We start from the raw sequence: 16332 nt of genomic DNA on the forward strand, positions 1-16332 counted from the left end.
TAGCTCCTTAGGGTATAGGAGCCATTTAGGACCTTGAAGTTATGAAGATAAGAAACGAAGATAAGAAACTTCGTGCCTTTAAAGGTTCTAAGTGCCTTCTCGACTGCCAAAGGGCGGCTCTCGGGGTTCCATGAGCACGTTAGGACCACAAAGCTCTTAATTTAAAGGTTTGAAGTTTTCTTCTTACCAAGGATATAAGCAATATTTGAAGAAAATGCATAGTGTATCGTCAGTCTGAAAAACCTATATGATCAGCGATTCCGCCGATTGAATTGGATACGAAAAAATAAAAAATAGAGAATAAAATAAGTTCTTAAAAATAATAAAAATAAATAGTCGGGGCGGATCGCCCGGTCTATGACAAAATAAAGATTGTCCAATTTGGAGGGGCATGATCTAAGTGCCAAAAACTCAAAATTCAATTTTTATTTTTCTCTTTTGAAATAATGATGGAGGAATTCTTAGGTGGTTCTTAAAATATCAAACAGAAAAATTCTCACACGTCCTTAGAGAAAACAGTATGCTCCCGTAGGAGTACAGCCTACGTGGGCGAAAAAAAGGGGAGAAGCACGGTAGACGAGGAGGATGACCCATTCTCATGGCGTGCTTCACAAGTGCCTGCTCACACGTGTGTGACTTCATCAGAAGCGGTCCACATCCTGACCTGTGACCTGGCGTTGCCTTATTAAATCAACTTTTTTTTAAACAAAAATGATTATTTTAAATTATTAATCAAAGGCTTAAAGGGTAGGGAAAAAAAATTCACTTATACATTATTAATTAAAGGCTTAAAGAGCAAAGGGAAAGGAGCCAAAATGCCTTCAAATTCCCATTGAAATTAATTATTTCAAATTAATATTTATTTTTATTTATTAAATTAATTGTTTCAACTGGCTTATTTTTAGAACGGAAATAACTTTGAATTTCTCATGCAAATTTAAAATATTTAATTATCAAGGACCATAACTTGTTCCACTGGAATAGAAAATTTAATTTCATTATTTCATTATTTCATTTATTTTTATTTTTTATTGTATCTTTCAAAAAGAAAAATCACTAAAAAAAAAAGCGTAAAATTTCAAATATATAATACTCAGAAAAACCACCCATTTTTTTTTTTTAAAATGCAAACTCTATTTTTTTCAGGACGAAAAGGAGCAGCATATTTAAGCGAAATAGCTGTCCACCACTCACCCCATGCCACGTGTCACGGAACGAGCTGTGCAGTCTGAATATCCACAAGTGTCGCACTTAGACACGACCTCGCCACGTCATTGCATCCGACGGTTCACCGCTGGAAACATTTTGTGGCGCTTCAGCCGTTGATCTGAACCCGAATCCGAGAACGCCGTACATATTGCAGCCAGTGGACGGTCACGATTTATTCTCAGAAAGCCAGGGCCTCATTTAAGAGAGGTTTTCTTTCGAGGCGGAGCTCTCATTTGGCGTTCTGTAAACCAGAAGATTAGGCTTCTAGCTCGAGCAACCAATAATTAGGGCATTTTTCTTCAAGGTATTTTTATTTTGTCGCCTTATTTTTTATTTAATCCGATTTCCTGCTCTTGTTTGAACGATCTCCTCCTGCAATGGATCGATCTGTTATTGATTTTTTTTTGGGTTTTTTGATGAATAATTTTCCTGTTTTTTAAACTCTTGCTTTTATTTTTTTCCCATTTTTTAATGGCGTGAATCTCGATTTAGTGGACGAATTGATTGATTTTGCATGCGTTGTTTATATTGGAATTATGGTTATTGAAATTGCAAAGGTATCCAAATTCTGGTTAGAGTCTCTGGTCTTTCGTATTTTATGATTTTCCATGGTTAATTGGGTTTTCTTGAGTGATCTTGATGCTAGATATAGATCTCTGATCGCGTTATACAAGCTGCATTGCCACAAATCATCCACACTGAAGCACCTGAAAAGAGTAAACTTTTTATAGAATCTACTAAATCATTGATGACTTTCGAGGAAATCTTGATTCTATCATATTATCTGTTCTAAATAATGTGGATTTGTATGCTCTATTTGCTAAATTATCATGGTGCACATTATCATTTCTGATCGTTATTTCATCTTTATTTGATCCTCTCGCTTTGTGGTTGATTTGGATTCAGATATCCCTGATGCAATGGGGTTGCCTAGATTCAAATGTTTTGGTTATTTTCAACATTGAGCTTTTCTCATGGTGTCAGATTGCATGCATTGTTTGTTTATCTCACTTTCTTCCATTTTACTGAACTGTGATCCATGGTCACAGTTTCAAAAAAAAAGAAGATCCATGGTCACAGTCTCAAGAGAGGAATTGACATATGATTTACTCCCAGATTTCATCTTTGGGCATCGAGATACTGTGTTGGGCATTGACCACTGTTTATCAAAACCTTTGATCTTTTGTACTTTCTTTGGCTTGACATCTTATATCATTGGTTGGATCAATCAATGAATATATGTCTGGATCAATATTGGTCGTTGTTGTTGCTAGTATATTGTCATCATTGTGGTAAATTAGAGATCTGTATCTGGAAGTTTGGATATCTCTAATATTAAAAGGGGTATTCCCATATTTCTTCTCTCTCTGGTTTGCTTTACCACCTGATTAATTTATATCATGATCTAAGATCTATCTCCAATTTTCCAAATACATGTGTAAAGCAAAAAACAATGTAGTTATATCGGTGGCTATATCTGTGATTCAGGTTTTGATCTGTTTTGGTTTTGTAATTGAGTCACTTTGTGGATTAGCTAGTTTTTCTACATTATAATGCTTGTGGCTTTCATGGATTTGATGTAACACTATGATTGAGTTCCTTTGCATGGGAAAAAAAAGAAAATTTTGAAAAAATGTTGGAAATGGAAATTTTAATCTATCATCTGCTTCCTGCCACGTTTGGGTTGGCATGGCTAAGTTGTTGGACTTATAACTCTTGCAGGTTGTATAAGATGGCTGAAACCGAGGATATCCAGCCCCTTGTTTGCGACAATGGAACTGGAATGGTCAAGGTAATTTATCATTTATATGTGCAACAGTCAGTGTACAGATATTAGGTTGGTTTTACACTGGTGCAAATTTTGTATCTCTTATTATATCTGAAGTAATGTAAAAGCTCTCCATCCTCTTTGGTAGTATTTAGTCGATTCGCACCTACTTATTTGCCTCTTATATTCTTTAATAATGTCCAGGAAAATGGGAAGTACCCTAATTCTGACCCCTACCCTCTTTTAGGATCGGAATATATCTCCCTACAAAAAGATGTACCTTCCTTGCACGTTATTTCTCCAGTCCTCAACAGATTGCGTCAGTGTTTCATGAATTGTTGATAACTTTCTCATACTGGGATAACATGTGACTCTTGATACTCTTTTTTGGTTCTTCAAGAAAAGGGGAAACCCCGAGAACTTTTATTTGAAAGATAATCCTTGAACCAAAACATTACTTTTTTGTTTTTTTTTTGGTTTTCAATTTTTCTGGCATTTGTGTTACAATGACATTACCCTTCTGACATACTTACGGTCTAGCAGTGCACTTACAGTTCATGAAATCTTGTTTCTGATTAACAATATCACAGTTGTTGTTCAGGAAATGCTTATTGGCTTGTGTATTGACTAAGATCTGCTTCTGTCTTTCTTCATTGTAGGCAGGATTCGCAGGAGATGATGCTCCAAGGGCCGTCTTCCCAAGTATTGTAGGACGACCTCGCCACACAGGAGTGATGGTGGGCATGGGCCAAAAGGATGCATATGTTGGAGATGAGGCTCAATCCAAGCGTGGTATCTTAACCCTGAAGTACCCAATTGAGCATGGCATTGTTAGCAACTGGGATGACATGGAGAAAATCTGGCACCACACCTTCTATAATGAGCTTCGAGTTGCACCAGAAGAGCATCCTGTTCTCCTTACAGAGGCCCCACTTAACCCAAAGGCCAACAGAGAGAAGATGACTCAGATTATGTTTGAGACGTTCAACACCCCTGCCATGTATGTTGCCATTCAAGCCGTGCTGTCACTCTATGCTAGTGGTCGTACCACTGGTAAGCAAATTGATCCTGTTTCTATTGTCAAACACTGCTTTTCAAAAATGCTGACCCGCATTCTCTCTTTATTGTGAATAACCAAATTTGTGTCATATTCATGCGTGCATTGTCAGTAGCTAATGAGTAGTTCCTTGTTTTAGACCCTACTTCGTTTTTCGTTTTCATTTATATTCTCGTTATTATTCTGCAACCCCAAATATTATTATTGTTTTATCTTAGAGCTCTGCCTTTGTTAGTGTTTTACTCAATTTTGAATTAACCAGCACAAAAATTAGGGGCACTTGCATTACTTCAATCTTGACGTAGGGTTTTGTGAATGGTGTATTGGTGTTCATTGTTCCTAGCTTTAATTCATTTTTAAAGTTTTTTTTTGAGATAAAATTATTTTTAAAGTTTAAGAGTTGATCTGAACCTTCTCTTCTTTTTCTTTTGGAGGTTTTTTAATTGCTAGTAAGCTTTATGGTAGACATGAGCCTCCTGAGTCTTGATAGGGGTAGCTGTTTATCTCTATGGTAGACATGAGCCTCCTAAGTCTTGATAGGGTAGCTGTTTATCTCTATTGTTGCAAATGGACGGTTATGGTATGTCTGGGCTTCTGAACCAGTGGGTTAGCATCTAATAATAGCTTCTTAAATATAAAATAATTTCAAATAAATTTTCCATGACGAGCCAGTCTCTGCCTCCTCTCTTTTTGGATTGTTATGATCCTGGTGAGGTTCGTAGCAGCCACATCTGCAATAATTGAAACTGAGAACCTCTCTTTGGAAAAAGGGTGTGAATCTCTGAGCTAGGTATACCTTTAAACAGTTTTGGGCTTCGTAAACTTTGTTTGGTAATCATAATATACGCTTTGTCTCTGAGATGTACAAGATTAATTGTTGAAAACTATTCATTGAAATCAGAAGTGAGCTGAACTACTGCAGTATTCTTATGTTTCTATAAAAGACTGAAAAAATCTGTATCATTTATGAAAGGAATGGGAAAGGACCAACACTCTTCACATTTAAAAGAAAGACCACCTCACAATTCCTAATTCTGATAATGAGTATAGCTTTTTATTAGACAAAACTTAAGAAGGAAAATAGGTGTTTCTTGCTTGAAGCCTAGTGGCGTGGAATTTCACTATTCAAGCATTGGATTTGCTTATTTAAAGCCTACTTATACCTACCCAATTGATGAAAAGTCTTAAATCGTCTGTTACTTTTACATCTAGTAATTGCCAGAACTTTGGCATTGATAGAATGATAAGATTGAATGTATTTTTGAAGGCGAAATTCTTTAGTGACCATATATTTTTACTTATCGAAAGAAACAGTGCACATGTACCTTAGGAAATGATCAACATATCATTAGCTGCAATGCTGTGCTTTAACATCACTACAGGTTTTCTCATATCTGTGTTTGTACTAGTGTATGTCATTGTGTTTGTTGTTGATTAACAAGATTTCCCTTAATCTGTTTGAGAAGGCCAACATGTGTGTGTGCAAGTGAGAGTGTAGTGTTAATATTTGTGTTGGCATGTGTGTGCAAGTGAGAGAGTGGTGTTAATATTTGTGTTGGCATGTGTGTGCAAGTGAGAGAGTGTGTGTTAATATTTGTGTTGGCATGTTAGCAGAGAGAGAGAGAGAGAGAGAGAGAGAGCAAGGGTAGTGTGTGTTCATTATGCGTGAGCATGTGTTTCATGTTGATGATGATGAGGCACCATGAGCCATGACCAGGGATTGTGCTGGACTCTGGGGACGGTGTAAGCCACACAGTGCCCATCTATGAGGGGTACGCCCTCCCACATGCTATCCTCCGTCTCGACCTTGCCGGTCGTGACCTTACCGACGCACTCATGAAGATCCTTACTGAGCGTGGATACTCTTTCACCACCACTGCCGAGCGTGAAATTGTCAGAGATATGAAAGAGAAGCTTGCATACATTGCCCTCGATTATGAACAAGAGCTTGAGACTGCCCGAACAAGCTCAACTGTTGAAAAGAGTTATGAATTACCTGATGGTCAGGTAATAACTATTGGGGCTGAGCGATTCCGATGCCCCGAAGTTCTCTTCCAACCGTCCATGATTGGAATGGAAGCGGCTGGCATTCATGAAACCACTTATAATTCAATCATGAAGTGTGATGTTGATATAAGGAAGGATCTCTATGGGAACATAGTGCTCAGTGGTGGGTCAACCATGTTCCCTGGTATAGCAGACCGTATGAGCAAGGAGATCACCGCACTTGCGCCTAGTAGCATGAAGATTAAGGTTGTTGCTCCACCAGAGAGGAAGTACAGTGTTTGGATTGGAGGGTCTATCCTAGCCTCTCTTAGCACCTTCCAACAGGTACCTGACTTTTCTTCCCTCACTCTTAAATTGGTTGCTTTTTTTTTAAGTGTTTATCCTAGGAAATGAACCTTGGATGTTAGTGTTAGTGGTCCTTATGCCCTAATGGCTGTGCCGGGGTGCTGAAACCTATTAAGTTAGGGGAAGTATAACATGACCATGGTAGCGTTATTGTCATATGGTTCATTATCTAATCTATGGGTTGAATGGTGAAGAGTTGGACGCATATTGTTCATCATTTAATCTATGGGTTGAATGGTGAAGAGTTGGACGCATATTGTTCATCATCTAATCTATGGGTTGAATGGTGAAGAGTTGGGCGTAGAACTGAACCAGTGATGTGTAGTCACTGTCACTCCTATGACCATGTTGCTCTTTTCTTATTTCTGACCCGTATTGCTACCATGACCACATGGGTTGTTGTATACCCTGATTGCTTTCCCATTAGTTACGTTCATTAATGGATTCTAATGGTCAAAATGGGGTCATATCTTGGATTTTATTGTTGTAGCCCTTCCTCCCTTAACTGCTAAATAATTTCATAGTAATTGATGGATTCTTCTAATTGGTTAAAATGGGATTTGAAATTTCGATCTTAGTTTGCAGGTCCTATGCTAAGACGATTCCATTTAGGCATAACCGTCGGTTCTTTTGATGTCTTGGGGGCACCTTGGTTAAGTAACTGATGTGCTCTTAACATAACAAAAGTGATCACTCTTTCCCAGACAAGGAAAAAAAAAACAATAAAAGTGATTTGGTGACCTATGGGACAAAATAAGGGACAAAATAAGCGTCAAACCTTGGACATTAGTTGAGTTGCTGACCTTTGGTATGTTTCTCCAAAATCTAAATGCTGTGTACCTATGGAGAGGTACTTGTTGAAGAGTCTATGGTCCCATAATATCTTTTTATTAGTTTAAGGGTGTTTTAATCTGTATATGTGGGTATCTCTGCTCATAATGTGGAAACTCCAATCAGTTGAAAGGGATCCACAATGCTTCATTTACATGAAAGTTTTGTTTGTCTGATACCCATTTTGGAAGCACACAATTCTTAATGAATGGTTGGAGAACTTGTGAGATAAAATTCTGAAATTGTCATGACTAAAGAGTATTGATTTTGGTTATGTAAAAAAAAAAAAAAAGGTTAATGATTAAATGGACTGGAATTTATGGCATATTTTTTGGTGTGTGCAGATGTGGATTGCAAAGGCCGAGTATGATGAATCTGGGCCTTCAATTGTGCACAGGAAGTGTTTCTAGAGTGGAGGAGAGTATTTCAAATGTGCTGCTTGCTTTTGTGTTTCTCTCTATATCTCTTGTTTCTTAATGTCGTCAGATGACAATATAATATGGCAAGATTTCGAGTGGGAATCTGCAGCCCATTTTTTCATTATTTGAAGAGTTGAAGTAGTGGACACCATGGATGATATGTAATTGCTATTGCATTCCTTTGAGGCAACCACTTCTCTCTCTCTCTCTCTCTCTCTCTCCAGAGGTTTTGCCATCCAAAGGAAATGTAATTCTTGTTTAGAAGTTTCTTTATTGTCAGATGCATGTTTTAAAAGTTTTAAAAGCTGGTGTAAACGCTCTCTTTAGGTCTTTTATGAAAGAAATAACAAGGCAGTTCAAAATGGATTTTGGGGACCTTTAACTCATTTGTCCCAAGAAGTGATGGCAATTGGGGGTCATCTCTTTGCTTCCTAGAGATGGTGCATTAAGTTTAATCATTCTCACATTAAACAATAATCACCAGTATCTAAAACCATAGCCTTGGTCCTGGACTCTGGCTATTACCACCCAGCTGTGGGACTCAATTAGCTTGTGGATCTCACCTGGGACTGATCTTCTAATGTTTAGGTTTGAGTCTTGAGGTTTCACCTCCAGACTTGCCAGGGTTCTGATCGAAGTTGGATAGGGTGAGTCACGAGTTGGCACAGCCAGCAGCAATTTTTGAAACACTGGCCGCACATTCATTAGGGGGGGGGGGGGGGGGGGTAGATTGGAAGAAACCGAATGATCTTAATTCTGAATGCATTTACGAGGTATTCAATGATGAAGAGGGTATTCAAACTTCTAGATAGCAAGCACTCAAAGCTGTCTTGCGCATGACAAAGTCACCCAATCGGGTTGGTTGAGGTGTCAACCACATCATTCAAAGTTCAATCCCCCCACCAATCAGTCAACTATCTTAGAGATAAAAGCCCGTTTCTTGCAAGTTATTTACTGAAGCAATTGTATAAAACCAGTTTTGGGAAGTGTAACAAACATTTCTAATATAAGTGTCACAATTTAGAGTAATTATTTACTTGCAGAATATGAACATACTTGGGCATACGATTCATGGATTGTATACTGCTGGTGTAGATGTTGAACAAGCTGTACATTATTGAGAAGGAAAAGAATATCTAAGACCATTTTTCAACAGAGATCATAATCAATCTTACCGGGTAATTAGGAGGTTGGGGATATCTCATGGACTCAACTCAGAAGTTTAAAAGAAATTTTATGAGCTTCACAACCAAGTTGTTATATTTCATATCTGATGACTAAAAGTAAATGGTCTTAATAGTCTACAATCCCCCCTATTACGAAGGCACAAATTTGGTGGGCAAAAGTGAAACTGGTTTAGGAGCACAGCAAAAGACAGTCTCTGAGTAATTTTAACCCCTTTCAGTATCAAATTGCATCCTAAAGCTTCTCTCAGTTCCAATTGGAACTGAAAACCAGGCCCCAGGGGCTGCTTATCTATGACAAAAATAGTATAGTTGGCACATCGAGTACACAGTAATGCATTGGAACTGCACGGTTACGAGAAAAGTATATACACACTACTTCGATTAATAATCAAGAAGACCCAGGTTTGATGCAAGAGGGAGAGAGAGTACTCCTGGATCAAATAATAAACAAGTTCAATGACCCAGGTTGGGTGAGAGAGAGAGAGAGAGAGAGAGAGAGAGATGCAACAAGTGTCCCTTCAAGTGCACATCAATATATACACGACTAGATCAATAATCATCAAAACCAATTTCCAATAACGAGGGCCACAAACAACCCAACTCTGCAAAATTCAATTCCAGTCAACATATAGTTACCACAATGACAATAATTAACAATGATCAATCAACAACAGAAAGAAGGCAGGGAACAATGAGACATGGTCTCAAGCCCCAGGATTGGGATCGTTACCAGCAAGGATGAGAGAGATCTCCAAACCTCGGCTGAAAGCCTGATTGAATAAGAGACGGGTCTGAAACGTGGATATGAATGGAAACCATGCACACATGGCCAAGGGCACAAATATTAGCATTCCCATCCCAGCATCGTAGAGCCTAGCAATGGAACGCACAGATTTCCAAAGGTGTAGCCTCTTCATCACTGGCCTCCACGCTATAGCAATCTGCATCAACCATATAACCAGACATCGGTTCAGCAATCCCTCTCTCTCTCACACATACAAGTGATGCTTTAATACTTAGGGGTCTTGCATATGAGGTCCAAAATACAAAAACCTGTTCTCTACAGGCTTGAACAGGCTTTCTTGCAAATACTGTGTGAACTTTCAACATCATGTAACTACAAAGGCTTCCAATTGAACCTATGGTCTACTACCTTTTTTTTGTTTGTGTTCGCGCCCGCATGTGCATGTGTGTTTTGGAGACTCTTTGGAATAAGCATAAAAGATTATACTGCATATTTTTTTTCCTGATTAGTGAATACACTGCATATTTTTTATGCTCAAGTGCTCTCACTCTGAGGTTCGCGTGAATCTGATCCTACTACCCTAGTGCCATTCTTGGATACCAACGAGAATCTCACAAGTGAAAATTGGGATTCAGACTTACAGAGAGGAGGCCCCAGCCAGTGGGTACAAATGCCAGGATTGAAGCAAAAACATCTGGGAGCGACAGGTTCGTTAAACGAACAGCTACGCTTAGACCTGCTAAGGCCAACATGAATGCAATGCCTTGGAGGAGCCGCAAGAATAGCTGAAAATTTACTGTAGCCTTTTGGCTGAAGGTTGACACCTGAAAAGTCATCAAGATTTCAATGTGTATGGGTGTGTGTTTATGCATGGGGCCAGGGGGGAGGGAGGGGAGAGAGAGCGCTCAAGCTGAATTTATGATCATGAGTGGCATCGGACAGCATACCTTGAAAAGTACGATCAAGACGGCAAAGACAGCCCAAGACAGACCATATATCTACAGTACAAAAGTTACAACAAAATGCGCTGAGATAACAAATAGAAGACCAACATTACTAATGAAGCAACACTTTATAACATACAAATATAATATTTAAAGTTAGAAACTATTAATACTACATTCATCAGTAAAACATCCACTCTTTTGGCATGTCAAACCTTAGATATACCAAAAAGAAAACAAAACTATAACAACTGCAATTCAGCTCCAAACACACAAAATAAAGATTATTGATGGCATCCAAAGCATTTGGGCGAGATTTATCATACCCACAGATTTGGGGATAGAACTTTAAGACTTTATCGTCAGAAAATACAAGTCCATTGTCTGGATAATTTTAGTTACAGATGAATGTGTGGGTGAATAAAGAAAGCAAAAATGAAAATTTTAGTAAATAGAAGAATGGGGAAATAGATTCTTTATCCCAGTTTTCGAAGAGTGGAATACAACATTTTCCTCTTCTAGTTCTGGAGTCTAGAGGAGAAAGAACTCCTATTTATTTTATAGGAACCATCATGTTTTGTAAATTTGATAGTGATTCCGGAAAGCTAATAGTTTTACCATTCTCAAAAGTAGAAGAGCTACACTTAAAAAAACGTAGACAGCTGATGGATGGCCACAGACAACAATAACTCTCAAGGATCATCAGATGCGAATAATAGATTCAGAAGTGGGGATACTAATTATAAGTGAGAAAAAGAACATATAAAGAAACAAGTTCAATCCCAAGTGATAGTTTCATATGAAAAAGGAAAGCACCATAATAAACAGAAGGTGCTTACCGACAATGAAGTATTATTTCCAGTTAAATGCAACTTGTAGACGATACCATATTGAAATATAAAAAACCGCAAACTTAGGATGGTCTCAAGAATTCTCCCCCTTAAGGTACGGATATGAGCCTGAAACAAAAGCAATTCTCACAAGCTTACGGTCAACATGCATCAACATCACAGAATATACTGAAAATAATAGCCCAAATAAATTGGAGAGCATGCCCATTTCTTCTCATGTAATTGAGTATAATAAGACCAAGACGTCCCACATCATATATCGTTAATCTAAAGGAAGTTGCATAGAACAATAAAGGACTTCAAGCAGAAACCTATTCGATAAATCATAAACCTTGTAGAATAATTAACGGAAGTTTTTTCCAGTTTGAAGTCTAACACAAAAGTCCCCTAGTTATGTCAGATGGCTGGCATCTGTATTTGAATATCATGTTTTCTCAATCTTAAGTCTAAATCACATGCCATGTAGTCTTAGCGAAGAAACTTCTAATCCAAGTCCGCACTAGAGGAAAATCGGATTGCAGAAGAATGTAATTACGTGCCTGTTTTTCATTCTCAGCCCCTTTTTCCACATTCTAAACTTCAAGAAAAATAAAAATAAAAATAAAAATAAAATAAAATTGTACTTCCAAATATGTATTTCTAATTATTGAGATGGTAGATAGGTAATGCCATCAACTAGGTTTTTTTCTTTCTTTCTTGAGATTGTTAACAATTGTATTAAGAAGATGTACAAGTATCAAAATAGGCTACCCACAGCTCGAGAGCTCTATGCAAAACCACTAAGAGGGGGACTGGAATAAAAAATCGCTATACATCCATCACATGAAGAAAGAAGAAAAAAGAAGAAGCCATAAAAGCGGGAACCGAGAGCACAAAAAAAAAAAAAAAAAAGGAAAAAAAAAGAGAGAGAATGTTCCTGGCAGGGTTTGAACCCTATAATGCCATCAATTAGTTTATCCTCGAAAGAGAAATTATCCATGAATGTGTTTAACCTTCAATGAAATATACTAAAGAATCTGTTCATGAGTGTTTTACAATGCAATAGATTATTTTGTACCAGCATGGAGTCAAACAATAAGTATATACTCGTGAAAATAACACCAAGACAAAGCCCAGATCTATGGAATATATATCAACCAACAGACCTTTGCCTGCCATGGTCTAGCAAAAGAAAGTTCTAACAACACATAAGAACCAAAGGATAGAAACATCTAGTGATGGGCTCCAAGGGCAAGCAATGAATTACAAATATGCAAGTCAATTTTAGCACTTTGGCCACAACAATGCAATCCTATAGCGATCTAGTTCCTGCTCAAAACCTCAGTAAGTGCCACAAACATGCAAAGTCTTGCATTGTCGCAGTTCCTCGGTGGATTTAGGTCATAGACAATGAATAAATCATGCTCTTATCTCACTGAAAATCAACAAAAAAACACTGGCAATGAAGCACCCTACCACTTAACTGTAGATACCAGTAAATAGCATGTTAGGATTTGTTCTACATAGCAAACACTGTTATGTCAACAACAATGGCACACACAACAGTTCCTTTCACATGTGACAGGTAGCTACAGCAGAGCGAAAAGGGACTGTGTTTCAACTCTCAACCAGAGAGTGAACAATTTTAAAAAACCAAATACCTGTTCTTCATCCCACCATGCTTCCCAGCTTTCCTCACCCTTTACTCCAACACCACCTCGGTAAAAGAGCCAGTTCGTCCAGTCCTCAAAATCCTCAACCACCCTGGAATAATTTAATATGTTATAGTCGTCATGATGTCATGTAACAGGAACTCCATGAATACAAATTATATACTTACTTCTTCCATTCAAAACCAGAAGGATTGAATAGATAGGGACCAAAAAGCCATGATAGTGCCATGTACCAACTGCTCACTGTGAGAAGGATATAAGCTAAGGTACCACCTTCATTATATTCATATGCAAGGTATACAACTAGCAAGAACGCAACCTCAAATCTACAACCAGAAAATATAAAATATAACATCAAGACTACAGCCTTCAACCAGAAAATACACAACAGCAGGTTAAGAGCTGCATTTAACAAAATTTAGAAGAGCCTGTTGAAAGCAGTTAAGGAATAGAACTGACGCTTTCACAAAGTGACTACGGGAGTACAGTCTGTAATTCTCAGCAAATTTTATGTGACGCACGACAAACCCTCTTCCAGTTGCTTGATACTGAATACATGGAAACGTAGAAATCATGTGTCAGAACAAATACATTATTACGACAAAAGAAAATTTGGAAAGAACCATAAGCACTAACCCTCGCACCACCATGGAGAATTGTTCGACCAAAGTAGTGAGTCCTTGTACCAAGGGAAAATGTGAAAAAGACAGAACAAAGCTGAAACTGCATAGTAAGAAAGCTGACAATGGCCTGCAAAACCACATGAACAAGTTCACAGAGCAATCGAAACAAATGAGTAAACAGTAAAAATCCATTCCAGCGTGCACCACAAAATTTAGACATGGCTAGCCTAAGAAGGGTACCACCAAAAGTGGGGATCTGGTTTATATATGATTTATAGAGAATTAACAGAGAAGCTCTACCATGATGGATTGTCCTACAACCAGACAATTTACTTTCTATAATGAACCATTCTGATTATGGTGTGTCATGGATAGTCATGTTACTTCAAAAAGAGGTGACTCGGGATTTTATATGATAGGAAGTGGTCCGGTGTGGGGGGTGCAACTTATGCTCATGTGTTCTCATGCAAACCACTAACAAATATTCCCACATGAGTAAATGTCTATTCCATCCACAATGTGGACTAAAAATAAGGGTTGACCAGATGATTCCATCCCATATGGATCTGGAAAATGCCAAGCTACCATGATAACAAAAATTTCCTTTTCCCCTCTAGTGAACCCACTAATGAGAAATGTTGTAAAAAAATCATTTTAATATGCTTCTAATAGTCATGGTATATTAAAAAGAACCATGTGACCATGAAGTGAAAACAAGTATCCTTCCACTTCCTTCCAAGTGCAACAATCATACCCAGATTACAACATTTATCCAAGATTCAAATCCAAAAAAAAAAAATGGACGTAAATGTCCCTAAGAAAACAGATCCTCTTCACAACACAGAAACTAGACGAACGTTTCCCATGACCTCTACCTAGTTGCTACTCACAAATTATAGAAGCCTTAATGAATCCATAATTGCCTGTATGAGTTATATTAGGAAGATTATCAAACCTGAGCTACCTATATGATGGACATCCAATGGATACAAAGTCAAACTAGCTGGGCTTGCAAAAGCGAGCTAGAAGCTGTCAGATTCATGTCTAACCAGCCTTGACATTAGAAGGTTCTAGATAGCCCAAAAATCTGTGGATGTAGCTAAGTTTAAGGTGTTCCATAAGGGGAGGATATTGGACAAAATGGAAGGTACCGTCATGGAGAAATCTGCCTACCACCACCTTCCATCTACGATTTTGATCCAGGGAAGAGATGCCCAAAACTCCTAGAGAAATGAGGGGGTATGCAATGGTTGAATCTTTAATCCGCTAATGAAAGGAGATTCCATCTTCAAAAATTCTTTTGCTTCTCCCAGCCAAATACCGCAAAAAACAGTAAGGGGGGTACAACCTCAATAGCAATATAACCTTGAGGAAATGAACACAAGCTGGTTTTTAGATGCTACTTCATTTCTTCTTTCTTTGAATGTTAACAGTCACTGATCCATACACAAAATACTCTGGCAGCACGAGTTTTTCTTGATGGTCTTTTACTACCCTCTGCTACATTTGAGGTACACTCAGTCCTGAGCAAGCATGAGTTTTTCTTGATGGTCTTTTACCAGCACCCAATCCTGCTCCCCCTTGTTGCCTCTAAGACTTCCATTGGAGTTTAATTTCACAAAGCCATTAGGAGGTGGCAACCAATTGGCAATCTCCCTCTCGGTAGCTTACTGGTCACAATGTCCTGCCATTTAGTCTCAACGCCGTACCCTAGAGCAGCCCCACAATTGTTTTTAAGATTTAGCTTAGGAAGCAAGTAATTTTGATATGTGTTTTCATTGTTCCTCCTGCTTGCTTATTATTGACTATTATTGTGCTCTAACCAGGAAAGCCATATTACAGCTATGACATTACACATCGGATTAAGCCCATCAAAGGTCCAACCTATCTGGAATGACCCAGCAAAGGCCGAATATTTTAGGACAAACCCCGCATCACACACACCGCGCTAAAATGTAAAAACAGGTGGTTGACTGATTCTAATGCCTGTTTACATAACAAATATGCAATAGGGATAACCATACCACACTTGATAAGATGATCCATAACGCGAACCTCGTCGAGAATGACTACCCAAGTGAACAACTGAGTCTTTAGTGGGGCCAGGGACAAGCCAGACTTTGGGAGCAACGGAGTTTGGAACCACACATCGTGTCAGGACGTACTACATAGACTTTGCTGAAAAAATACCATTATTTTTTGGTAACCAATCATTTTGCCTTCCGATTTAGATGTATGGTAATGTTCCTGAAGTGCTTAAAGTAATTCCAACAGGTATTGGAATTTGTTGTCGAGAGGCCGTTCTAGGCATGGGGTCCATACTGTCCAAAACCAAACTTCCTTCACCACTTAGTTGATTTTGCTTTCAGGGTTTCCAGCTGATGGGATCAGGACACGGTATTGTTCCTTAATAGCAGGGGACCATAGCCAAGGGTCAAACCAAAACATGATTCTTCTTCCCATCCCCAACTTGATATCTGATGTGTTAAACGAACTTGTTTCGACATCAATTAATCCCATGCCTTGCTGGCCACCACTTCCAAAGGTGGTTACCCAGTGTCCCCATTATCCACCATCATTTTCTTGACAAAGCCAAGTTGGTTAAAAAGAAAGTTTACATTTCAAAGCATATTCAATGAAAAGCAGCAGATGGCAGGTCTTTTGTTTTCTTAAATGGTTGTCCATTGGATAAAT

At 38.3% G+C, this 16332-nt stretch overlaps 2 protein-coding genes across 3 annotated transcripts in view; one reads left to right on the top strand and one right to left on the bottom strand.

Annotated features, from left to right (window-relative positions):
* Positions 1–1440: 1440 nt before the first annotated feature.
* LOC18445425 (actin) lies at positions 1441–7826 on the top strand. Its single transcript, XM_011629202.3, has 5 exons — positions 1441–1513; positions 2932–3001; positions 3637–4030; positions 5752–6365; positions 7562–7826. Exons 2-5 carry the CDS (start codon positions 2942–2944, stop codon positions 7625–7627), a joined length of 1134 nt encoding a protein of 377 aa, XP_011627504.1. The 5' UTR covers positions 1441–1513; positions 2932–2941; the 3' UTR covers positions 7628–7826.
* A 1508-nt stretch (positions 7827–9334) lies between these two features.
* LOC18445426 (callose synthase 9) overlaps positions 9335–16332 on the bottom strand; it is a 74659-nt gene continuing 67661 nt past the window's right edge. For both annotated transcript variants that reach the window (XM_088847293.1, XM_020674320.2), the window contains exons 45-52: positions 13652–13765; positions 13475–13563; positions 13183–13341; positions 13004–13106; positions 11352–11471; positions 10516–10566; positions 10210–10392; positions 9335–9764 (exon numbers count right to left, since the gene is read on the bottom strand). In XM_088847293.1, the coding sequence (XP_088703419.1) occupies positions 9528–9764; positions 10210–10392; positions 10516–10566; positions 11352–11471; positions 13004–13106; positions 13183–13341; positions 13475–13563; positions 13652–13765 (1056 nt within the window). In that variant the 3' untranslated portion in view covers positions 9335–9527. The remainder of the gene's footprint in view (positions 9765–10209; positions 10393–10515; positions 10567–11351; positions 11472–13003; positions 13107–13182; positions 13342–13474; positions 13564–13651; positions 13766–16332) is intronic.

Source organism: Amborella trichopoda, chromosome 9 (assembly GCF_054954075.1).
Source record: "Amborella trichopoda isolate Santa Cruz 75 chromosome 9, AtrichopodaSantaCruz75HAP2 v2.0, whole genome shotgun sequence".
In the NCBI taxonomy this organism is placed as follows: Eukaryota; Viridiplantae; Streptophyta; class Magnoliopsida; order Amborellales; family Amborellaceae; genus Amborella; species Amborella trichopoda.

What these genes read in the sequence shown, in the direction of transcription:
- LOC18445425 (XM_011629202.3), top strand. Translation starts at nt 2,942, where the DNA reads ATGGCTGAAACCGAGGATATCCAGCCCCTTGTTTGCGACAATGGAACT. An exon ending in ATGGAACTGGAATGGTCAAG is followed by an intron (nt 3,002 to 3,636) that starts GTAATTTATCAT and finishes TCTTCATTGTAG; the next exon opens with GCAGGATTCGCAGGAGATGA. An exon ending in TGCTAGTGGTCGTACCACTG is followed by an intron (nt 4,031 to 5,751) that starts GTAAGCAAATTG and finishes AGCCATGACCAG; the next exon opens with GGATTGTGCTGGACTCTGGG.